We start from the raw sequence: 12,187 nt of genomic DNA on the forward strand, positions 1-12,187 counted from the left end.
GGATATCTATTAAGCGTTGTAGCAAAACAAGGGTTTTTTTCCCACATAAGGATACAATTATTGTATCTGAAAAATCCATCTTGATGGAAAGGTTGCTTTTAGTTTTAAATGAGATAAGAGTTAAACCCTAAAATTTGCATAGAAAATCATTTGCTAGATTTGTAGAGCTGTATACATTGCCACTGCAGTCTACTGCATTTTCAGATAGATGCTTGACCTCAGCAAATTAAAAAAAATTGTTTTAATTAATTCAGTTTAAGTATATATTTAATCTAAAAATCATTTAATACTTTTTTTTTTTGCATTTATTTTCCAGTGAAACTGTACAAAATACAGACAGATAAGCAGTTTGGGAGAATATTGTCCTACCAGGATGAAGTACATATTTCATAGTCTTGTTGTTAAACCCTTCCATTGTTTTCACCAGAGTAAATTGCTACAGATACTGTTATCTATATTTTGTGACTTATACGATTTAAATAATTAGAACCTATATCCACGCTCTATCCACATTCTCTACTTTTACTCTATCTGTGCTTATTGGCCCTATTTGGTACTGCTATTACCATGACTTAGTATTTTTTTCTCACTTAAGATTGATCGAGATTTAGTGTTGACTCTGCATTATATCTTCAGAGACGAGGATGAAGACAGTTCTTTTAGAATTCCACTCACCGCTCAAACTGGTGTTGTGGAGAATATAGTATAGATTCTGTATCATATCTCTTGAAGAATAACTAGAATTTGGTTTTGTTTTGCCTTGATTTCTAGAAAACCTAGATACAATGATAGCTGTGCAGACAAAGAAGAAGCTTGAGAATCCTTCCACTGAAACCAAAACAAAGCTACCAGCAGGTACTTATTCTATATTTATCTCACCTGGAAATCCATATTTAATAATAATTTTTTAACCTATCCAGTTAAAGCAGGTTAATTGTATTAGAAATGTATTAGAAGAGGGACTGCTAGCTAAAGATATTGATCCCTCAAGGACCTGTAGCCAAAGCTTGAATGTCTAAATGTACAAGAAGAGATGAGTTTTTACTTAATTGGCCAGTATTTGAGAAGTATATTCACTTGACTGTCCTTTTCAGAGCAGTGCAAATGTTACTCATATACAACAGCAAGCCATTTGAATGCTTTTTAAGGCTTAGGTTAAAAAATCACCTTGTCAACTTTGGATCTGGTGAATGGCAAATTTCCTCTCCCCCCCCCTTTTTTTTTTCTGCACAAAAAAACGTACACTTATAAATTACATATTATTGTATTTTAATTACCTGTATTCACCTACTGTTTGTAAGAGCAGAAACAGACATTCCTGTTTCCAGGGGTCTGGGGTAGAGATGACCTTTAGAAACCAATTTGATACAGTCTCCAATGAGTTTCTTCCTCAGTCATCAGTCAAAATGTTTTACTTCTTAGAGATCATACTGACATAATTTAGAAGTGCTTTTGGAACACAGGATACAAAATTGCTCTTATTATTATTTCCTTAGACAAGAGTAGTGAAGAAGCAGACAGTACAAAGGAAGAAGCAGCTAAAATGGAAAAGGAATATGAAATCTCAAAGGACTCCACAAAAAATGAAGAACAAAATGCAGCAGGAAACAGTGAAGAGCCCAGAGGTATAAAATAGCCATTGCTTTTGCTACACACCTATGCCTTGAGTGATTAGAATCCTTTACTATGTTTGGTCTTATTTTTCCATTGTGCTAGCATAAATATATTCATTTTATATAGTTACTAGGAGTCAACACACAATAGTTTGATTCAGAAGCGTATTTAATTATTTGCTTACTTTTAAACATATAGAAACCATAGCCCATGCCGAATAAGGCCATAACCCTTCAAAGAGTTCGTAGCCCCTTTTGAGAGCAATATGAAAAGCATTTTAGTACAGTAGTGCAAAGAGATTTTGTTTCTTTGCATTTGTAGCTTTTCAATAAAATCAGATCATCAAGTTATCAATGGTTACAGTACAGAGCTCCAGGCTCAGGCATATATTTTGACGGAGTTAGTTCCATAGTCTACATGTACCTCCAGAGTAAGTTCTTGCTCCTGTACTCAAAAACCTTCTTCATCATCAATTTATTGACCAGACTTGGTGAACTTCCTTAGGAAGAGATGTATAGAGAGAATATTTGTCAGGTAATTAATTCTAAACTTGCAAAGTAGTATGCATGTTAGGGCAGAAACCTTTCAGTGGGTTCTTACTGCTAAATATCCAGCATAAACATCTATGTTTTGTAGTTATTTGTAAAAAAAAAAAAGGCATACAACCTGCTTTGCACTGATGCTGTTTTAATCTAATCCGTTTTTGTATGCACGTTTTCACTGCAAGTTGTTCAATAATGAATTGCAGTGATCAAGGCTACAGATTGTAGTTCATTGGTCAGCTGGTTCAGTCCTGTGGCCAGTGTAAACATACAAACTATTAGCCAGTCACAGATAGGAGAAGATATTTTTTCCAACAGAGATTTTTTAAGTACAGAAGATAAAAAATAGCTCAGGAGGGTTGTCCAATTTCACAGTAAAGAAAAATTGTCTCAGTACCCATAGGATGTAATAAATAATGTTTCCCTTGTCTGTTGAAGATCTGAAGATCTGAAGATCTGTTCAACTTGGTTCAGGTTATTTTACTTTAACTTCCAAAGAAAATGTTCAGCCTTTTTAGACATTTAAATTCGATCAGTATTTAGTTGTCTCATTATAAAATATTCATTGCTCTTTCATAGAATAGCTTACTATAAAGCTAGCTTTGCAGTCTCAGCTCAAAATTTACAGTATATCTGATACTGTATCCACTTACTAAAGTATTAGCCTTCTACAAGAAAATCGCACTAGTTTTTTGTTGTTGTTGTTGTTGTTGTTTTTTCTTTCCTGACAAATATAAGAACATTACATCTATAAAGCTCTAGACAAGTTAAGAATTCAGAATCCATTATCTGGAATATTTCCCTAGGGGCTTTTTTAGGTAATCCTGGAACTAATTCTGTCCTGTGTGCTTTCTGGTCCAAAAATAGCTATCACTTTAAAATTTCAGCTATAAAAAGGACATATAATGGTATTTTCAATGCTTTTAATGCTTTCTTTTTCTCAGTAAGTATAAGTAGCTATATTTCAGCTCATCTTTTCAAAATATTCACAATCTTATATCTGCTGTATGCTGTTAGTACTGATGAATAAGCATTTCTGACATTTTGTACACGAGCAGATAGTCAATGCTTTCAGTGTTAATTAAGTCGTTTCCTGCCGTCTGAACAGCTTCATCTTTGCTGAACAGTTCTTATGATCAAAAAGCTACAGGTTGGCTTCAATTCACATATACAGTATCTGTGGATGCCACCAAAAGTTATGCACACAGATCCAAAAAATAATAATAAAATCCATGATTCTAACTTTGTGGATGACTAATCTTGTACAGATAAAACCTGCTAGCCATCTGTGGGAATTTTGACGGACAAAGTTTGACAAGACTCGGCTTTTAAACAGAAACTAAGAATAGTTTTAATCTTCCTTTGCAGTAACCACCTTTGCTCATTTAAACAAGCTGCATCAATCATTGATATATGTGCTCTCTCATCCTTTCCTCTAGGGAAAACTGAGGCATATTTGGAAGCAATCAGGAAGAACATAGAATGGCTAAAAAAAAACAACAAACAAGGTAACAAAGAAGGTATGAAGTAAACAGCCTGGACATTGGGATGGGTACCGTATACATTACAAAGCACGTAATTTATATTCCATAACTTAACATTATGTTACAGGCTAAATAATAATAATATGAAACTGTGCTTGTCTGTATTATAGTGATAATGGGTGATGTTAGAGTTAAATAATACAGGCCATGTAGAAGTTAAATCAATGTATGAAAATAGCGAACTAAGGCAAAGTCATATGAACTGTCTCAAACAGCCATTGGCCATAAAACACACGGTGACTAACCAGTTAGAAGTTAGTCATGTGCTGTCCAGATAGTCATGGTGGTCTGCCTGTCACCAGATAAGTCAATTTTGTCAAGTGCTTCATTTGTTAGTTCAACATACCTTTTAATTATGATTTTACACACAAGGTAAACATCTTTTTAGATGCCTGGATTTGTCTACCTATGTCACTAGCACTGTAATATATTGGATTACAGCCCAAACTACTCTAATGAGTTGTATCTCTCACATGTAAAGCTGTGTAGAAGGGGAGCAGTGACAGAAGGAGCTACACAGGGTATGCTCACCAGCTGCTCCACTATTTGACTCTTCCTTGGAGGCAGGACTACATGAAAGCTGGAGGGAGGAATCTAACAGCAGCAGGATTTCAAGCTTATTTTTCACAGATCTTTATTTATCCATGTCATGTTTTCCTTCAAGATCTTATATAAAACCAGCTTCCTATCCCATCTCTCTGCTATTGCCGGGGCTTCTGCTGTCAGCTGCTCTTTAAATGAAGGTTCCTAGCCAAGGGATCCATCCCTGGGGTATGAGTGGAGCCTGGCGAGAAGAGTCCTTCATGCACCAGCCAAGCAGAAGGGGATCTGAGATAAGATTAGCCCTGGGTAATCTAACCACCCTCTCTGTGAGTTGAAGCATATATGAATTACATTTCAGAGACAAGTGCATGTCTGCAGCCCGACACATTAATTTTCCTATACGGAAACTCTGCAATGGGAAGGACTTTTTTTTTTTCAAGCCTACAGTTATTTTTCCAATCTGAAAACTGTTTCCTCTCAATGGCAACAACTGAAGTTAGCAGCAGACATACACATTTGCTCAAGAGTTTTCCTGACACTTCTAATAAACATTTCTATTTATTGGTGTACTCATTATAATAACTATATCTCAGTCACATGTGATTATTTCTCTGTATCACACATACTGACAGGGCAGCCCCTCACTCCTCTTCATAGTAACATTTCTTCTTGCACTACTGCAGCCTGCAAATGGCTGTGACTACAGATCAATAGCATTTTATCTGCCTGGGAATGCATTAAGATGTACTGATGTTAATACTTCCAGAAAATGGATCCATTGTGTTACTGCTGAATGCATGTCTTTCTGTGTAGATGGATTTTCATTTACATTAAAATATCTGTCCTCTGGCCTTAAAGTCAGTGTAAGTTATAACAAAATTAGAATGCAGTTCTTACTCTTCCGATACATTATTGTTATTGTACCTTTTCCTTACTTTTTATTTTTATAAAATGCTAATTCAGTTCTCCTGGGATGATGATAAAGGAAGTACAGTCAGAGTAAGGTTATCTAGCAGTGAATGCATTGTGTTGTGTTTCTTCAGTACAAGATTAGGTGTCATTTATGTGCTCATTAATTATTTCTCTACTTCCAGCTAGTACCTGGGAGCTAGCAGAAAAATGATTCACAAAGTAATTCATGTATTAGAATGACCAGTCTTCTCTACCCTTATTCATGGATTGTTTATTCACAGGATATACATGAAGAGGTTTAGGTTTGCTTCAGGAAATGTTTGTAGATCTTTAACTTTGGATGAATTTCACTGGAAGTTAGTATTCATTGAATGACTAATGACCTTGGAAATGTTCATTTGCAGTTTCACAGTTTAAAAATATAAATTGCCTTTTTAGGAGGCAAGTAATCTTCAGTGGTCTGGATGATTTAGAGAGAAACATGTAAAGGCCTAGATTTTGGCCTGACTGGCTTTTGTGTCCAGAATTTTTTTTGCATATACAAGAAGAACAGAAGTCTGTTCCTCTGACTGGCTTGATCTCCCAGACCTGGCTTCATCTCTGAAACCAATGCTCGTTTAAGACAAGCTCCTCTCCTGTGTAAATAAACAGCTCTCCCACTGCTAGGTGTAGGCTGCTGTGTATTCTATTACTTTTTAGTGTCCACAGAGCACAACTGTGAGTCATTTAACTAATACATGCAAATAGCACGTTTGAATTTTTCACAGAATACTTAGGCAGTTTATAGTTTCATGATGCTAACGGTAGCCAATAAGGAACAAAAGTAAATTCTGTGATTAATTGTAGGATGCAATGGCAAATGGCAAGATTTGAATATGCGAACAAGACCTCACTTCATTTACTATAGCCACTTCACAGCTTAGTGTAATGCTGCAGCTGTTGTGGTGAATATAAATTGAAGCTGATTTTTCTAATTCCTTGCACAAATTAATAGGTTGTAAATAAGCATTAGAAATTGACAGACCGTTACCAAGTTCTAGGAAAAAAAACCCTGAATTATACTGCCATGAGATATACAAATTAGCCAAAATTGGATAATATCTTAATGGTTATAATCTCATGTAGAATGTATTTGTTTAGAAATTAAACCTTTACATCTCCATGTAATGATCAGAGAGTTGTAAATACTATTCTATTTTAAAAAATAAACCTAGGAATTTGAATGTGGTTAATGTGGATATTATATTATATTATATTATATTATATTATATTATATTAATTAGTATTTATCATTCCATCCATTTCCATTCCATGGAATCTTTCACTGGAGACTCTCATTCTATCAACATGAATCAACTCTCACACCCTTATTACTAAATGGCTATTTAATTCCCTATTACTGAGATAGGATGAAGACACAAACTGTTTATATTCTCTTAAGTAATCCCAATAACAGACTGGAAATGAAATCCTGGCTTCAGTACAGCAAATGGTAAAATTAATTCAGATATGGACAGGACGTCCCTGCAGCAGTAGGGTGTTTTGAATATCTATTTTCTGTATTAGTCACTTGAGATTACCTTATACTGTTATAGAAAAGATCACAAGCATTAATTTGCTTCTTTAATGTCTATCTACTTCTATCTGGTTTTGGTCACTTAGCTGTAAAAAGACAGAAAAATTATTTTCTGTTTTGTTAACAATGTGCAGTTTGAAAGAGTCCTTCCATTTATATATGGTGGTATACATTGGACTACATTCCAAAGTTAGTATTAATACCTCTTGAAGGTACTGTCCATGGAATAAGTCACTTCTACTGAAATTTTCAGGATGAATCTGTTTTTATGAGAGATACTAATTAATTTAACCTAGTATGAAACCTTAAGACATTGATGTTATCCCAACTACTAACTTGTGATTCTAACAAATTAAGCTTTATATTTTATGCAGTAAATTATGTAACTGAAACATTTATGTGTTTATGTGGGAATATACTGGATCTATGCTTGGCAGAGTTAAAACTACACAATAGGTTATTAAAATGTTGTTTAATGCATATACTATGAATCATGCTGCATAGATGCAACCATCTATCAGAAAATGAGAAAGGATCTGTCTGCGCTGTATTGCAGATTGACATACAAAGACTGTCAAAGACTACTTTGAGAGTAACACTGTCATAAAGACTACTCTGCAGTATTTTTTCAAGTCAGGATACTATGTTCTGTATGAAGATTAAATAATTATATCATGTCCATTTACTTGCAGAAATTTGCTTTCTTGAGTTTTCTAAAAAGTCAATTTTAACTGCAGGTGTCTGTAATAAGTGTAAATTTTACTGGGATTTTTATAGTAAACAGTCAATTTAATACTTTCATTTGAATCCATGAGAATTGTGAAAATATTAGGGTTTTTAAAACAGCTTTTCCATGCAGACTAGGACACTGAATCTCTGGACCTGAAAATATTCTTACTTTAGCGTTTACCAGCAAGCAATCAAGCACAACAGATGATTACTCTTGAATAGCAAAAGAACCAAGAGATGTAAGAAGACATTGTGTAGGTGTTTTTCTTTTTGTTTTTCTTTTTTTTGTTGTTGTTTTTACAAGTTGCATTTATAGTGAACTCTCTCTTGTTGGATAAAATGCATTTATTGGTAAACTTTGCAATGGCATTGCTTCTTAAGTGAAGCAATATAATGGTGATGACTCACTGTGTAAATGAATTCTTATTTTTCAGATTATGATCTTTCAAAGCTGAGAGATTTCATTGATCAGCAAGCTGATGCGTATGTGGACAAGGGCATCCTGGACAAAGAAGAGGCAGATGTAATTAAACGCATATATGGCAGCCTGTAAAAAGCTGATGGCTGCCAAACACGTAGAAAACAAGTATAGCTTCCCCTCCTCCCAGCTCAATGACTTATGATCTGTTATTTTGAGGATATCATTAGAAATGCTCTGTTTACATTGTACTGATAACTTTCTAGACAGAAAAGAGAAGCTGTAGTGCTTCGTGCACAGACTGCATACTGTATTTTCCTACACTCACAAATCAAACCTAAACTCCAAATTCTAACACTGAATTTCTATTTGACAGGGTAAATTATTATGTAATGTTCTCTTTGATTTATTTTTTGTGTTTGTTTTACTTTTGTAGATAAAAATATCATTTCTGATGGACAGGTCTTTTAATGGTACACCTTTTTGCTCTCACTCCACTAGCTTTCTATAGATGCAACTATGTAAAGGGCATTATTAGAAAATAGTTCATAGTTCTCTAAATAAAATATTTGAAAATAATTTACCTATTAAAGTTTTCATTAACATTATTTTACATCCAGAAATCTTGTTTTAAATCCTAATATCATTTTTTCCTTGACCCTTTTTCTGTTTCTTTATGTAGTATTCTATTACTTGAAGCATAGTGTCATTAGCTAACCAATATATCTTTAACACTACAACTGCCGCCTTTCATATTAAAGAGCTGTATTCTCCCTATTGTGGCTTCATTCAGCATGTATAAATGTTCTTTGGTACACCATTTTATGATTGTATGCATTAGTTGAATCCCTTATCTGAGTAGCCTGATAACGAGTGTAAATAGCCATTACTTTCTTAGGGGGAAAAAAAATAATTAAAGCCATTTTGCAGGGAAAGGAGAGCTTTCAACTGGAGATACTTTTAGGAACATGGGTCCTGTTTTTCAGAAAGACTTAACTTAAAAAACCTATCAGATCTCAGCATCCCTGAATATCAAGGCCATGGTCTGCTTACTGACTTTGCTCTGTGTTGAGCAATATAGTTTTGGAAAACTATTTTTGGCAAATATATGCTATCTCTAGCCAATTACTTGGTACACAAAGGGTGAAAAAGGGAAACAAAAATGTCACCCTAATTCTTCTCTCTCACCTTAAAGAGCTTATGAAGAATGGTTTAAGAGATCTTTTCATATTTAAGCGGATGGATGATTGTATGCATGAAGAACTCATGAAACAAGAGCAAAAGTAAAGACATTTTTTAGAAAGTAAATTCTAGACACGGTTCCTAAGATGCAGATCCCAAGACTTATCCCATGCAGCAGTCATTTGTCTAAATGAACTCCAGGAAAGTTCTCTTCTCTTTACTTACTGGTTCTTCATTGATCGTTGAGGCTATCCCTCCTATGATTAAAAAAAAAAAAAAAAAGGAAAGAAAGAAAGAAAGAAGATACTTCCAAGATTGCTACAGTCAAAAAGTGTTAGCTGATGCAGAGATCAGTAGCCACCTACCAGTGAAGGGAGACTTAAAGAGTACTGCTTGCATAGCACAAAGTTCTCTACGTGTTAAATGGTCAGATCATTTCCTTTCTTATTTCCTCAGCACATTTGGACACAAAGGTGGATGAGGAGATTTGAACAATATTTCTCAACCAACTGAAATAAACTTTGGCATCCCTGCAAAACATAAGTTATCAACTGAACATTATCAACAGAACATTATTGGTAACAAATATTAAATAAATGTGATAGCAAAGAGGTGTAACAACATATCTCTTTGAAAACTGATGATACATAAGCCAACGAATGCATCCAAAAATTACATCTTGATGTGGATCACTGAATTGCAATATCAATCTCTAATGGTGATATTTTTTGCTAAGGTCAAAAATAATACTCAGAAATTTAGTCAATGTAAACTTTTATTTGAAAAATAGTCCCTTAGAAAAGCAAGAGAAAATAATTAGCAAAAAATAATTCATGTTATTTTGAATCATTGTATTTGTTTTCTTCTAAACCCTCTATTTTTTTATAAGTATTATCATTTGCTAATGTTCCCAAAGAACAGAATGTCTTCTTGTTCCTTTAGATCTCATTTTTTGTCTGAAACAGCTTGTGACTTACTTTCTTCTGTGACTATCACAATGAAAAAGTGGACTCTTTCCCAAATCTGGATTTACAAACAACATCAGGAGAAGAATAACTATCGACCTTCACAGTTGGGGAAGTGATAGTGATCTAAGATCTGCAATTTAAAAAAAAAAAAAAAAAAAAGACAAGGTTTCCTTCCCCAATGGCTACTTTGTAAAAAGCAAACTTTCTTCTCCTGTCAATATAATGAGTAGTATAATAATATTTTAAATTTTTGTTAGAAATTGGGTTCTCCCTTTGGCCTCTCAGGCATCTAAGCAGGATCCTGGTACTAACGGAAATATATCACCAACCAGCAACCTGTGATTATAACAGTTTGTGTCCACAAAAAGATTGGTGTAATATTTTTTAATCTCTCCTTTTGCCAAATCACGTAACTTCAACAAAACATAGATGACATCATTTAGCAAAAATGTCCAATTCAGAGCATGCACATTCTTGGTCCTGTTCCATGCTTACCCTGCTCCTCTGTATCATCTATGGTACATATGTAGACATATTAGACCTACGTGATGTCTAGCTGACAACTGAGCAAGCCTTTTGATGGCTAGATAAGCAGTCTCAGCCATGGTTCTTCAATCAAGATTCACTTCCCATCCTGTCCAAACCCATTTAACATGTTATTTGAATTTTTCAAATACTGGTTTAATTGCTGGTACCTCAAACAAATGTCTATCATTTACATCACCTTTCAGAACTAGACAGTAAAAACACAGCCAGCCAGATGAATCACACTGTATTTCTGAAAGGCTTTGACTTATGCTAAATAAAATCCAGCTTAGTGACTTGAGTTTCAACCTGCAATACAGACCAGTCCTTATTTTGAAGGAACACTTGGAGCACATCGACACCAGACATCTGATGCCAGTGTATTTAGTACATAATTTGTAAATCTTATCCTGTCAGTACTTTTATTTTTCTTGTGAGAAAGGTATTTTCAACACCTGCACAACTCTGGTTCTAAGACTACAAAAAACAGTTTCTATGTTGTTTGCATCTCTGCTGGATCTTTCAGAAGGCTTTCACTCTCGAAATTATCACTGAAAATGTAACAAGTACGATATATATGGTATTCACATTTTGGGCTTTTCTATTAGACTATTGTTTCTGACACTATATTAAACACTTTACTACAAGCTATGATAGTACAAGGCTGCTTTTGTGCGTTAAGGAGAATGCATCTTTTCTTCCCAATGCCCAGCCTTTTGAGGAAGGCCTCAGCATGGAGCAATAGGAGTTCATCGCTGATGTCTGCAGGAAGGGGGAGGCCCCTCTCTGAAAACATTAAGAGGAACTATAGCACCCAGTAACTGCAGGTTTGTCCACCACAGAATAGCTGTAAAACAAGGAATATAATCTCTACTGTGTGTTTTACTTCTGCCTAAAATTTCCTCATTGGTAAAAATGCAAAGAATAAAGTTGAAGTATGGGAAGAATAAAGGTGGAGTGAAAAGCCAAATCTACAGGAAATATACAGGATGATGTATAAATAAAATATATAGGAAACACTGTCATTTTATTAAGTAATAATGTGATGGTGGGGATTAAGATATTAAGACATTAGTTATCTTGGAGTCTTAGGAACCTGTTGTTTATGGAGTAGAGAAACTCCATCTTGAATTACTCTTTCTGTATTACAGAAATACTATTTCCAGGCATCATTTTCTCTCAGCTTTTTTTTTTTTTTTTGTGGGATCAGCACTCAGCCAGAAGCCAGACAACTCGCCACCGCTGCTGAGAAGAACCTGAGGGCTCGTCTGGGCCCAGCTGCGTGCTGGGCTCTGCAGCTCCCATGGCCTGCTGGGAGGCCCTGAGGACACAAAGAGAACTGCCTTGGGTGGTGTGGGAGTGCAAATAGAGGTTGAGGTCTTGTTTGGGTTTAGTTTAGTGCTGGGAGCTGAGCAGTGTGCCTTCAGGGTGCTCCAGGTGGGAAGAGAGCTCTGAAGAAGTGTCTTCGTGGCTGCAAGACCTGTCCCTGCTGTGTGGCAGGCAAGGAGAGGTGTGGAGCAGGCCTGTCCTGGGCTGTGGCTGGCAAGGTAGGGCCTCCTGCAGGCAGCCTTTGTCGTGGTTAATGGTGGAGCTGAAATCCTCCCTGTGAGAATGTGCTTGTTTGGAACAGGGGA

General features: G+C 35.3%; 1 protein-coding gene across 2 annotated transcripts in view; it reads left to right on the forward strand.

Moving 5' to 3' along the window:
- SCG3 (secretogranin III) overlaps nucleotides 1–8,457 on the forward strand; it is a 29,623-nt gene extending 21,166 nt beyond the window's left edge. The window contains exons 9-12 of one of the 2 annotated variants that reach the window (XM_080607502.1): nucleotides 772–855; nucleotides 1,497–1,625; nucleotides 3,596–3,676; nucleotides 7,895–8,457. In XM_080607502.1, the coding sequence (XP_080463628.1) occupies nucleotides 772–855; nucleotides 1,497–1,625; nucleotides 3,596–3,676; nucleotides 7,895–8,013 (413 nt within the window). In that variant the 3' untranslated portion in view covers nucleotides 8,014–8,457. The remainder of the gene's footprint in view (nucleotides 1–771; nucleotides 856–1,496; nucleotides 1,626–3,595; nucleotides 3,677–7,894) is intronic. The other variant, XM_080607503.1, reaches the window with a different exon arrangement.
- Nucleotides 8,458–12,187: the final 3,730 nt, after the last annotated feature.

The sequence above is a fragment of the Anser brachyrhynchus genome, assembly GCF_964034855.1.
Source record: "Anser brachyrhynchus genome assembly, chromosome: 11".
Classification (NCBI taxonomy): Eukaryota; Metazoa; Chordata; class Aves; order Anseriformes; family Anatidae; genus Anser; species Anser brachyrhynchus.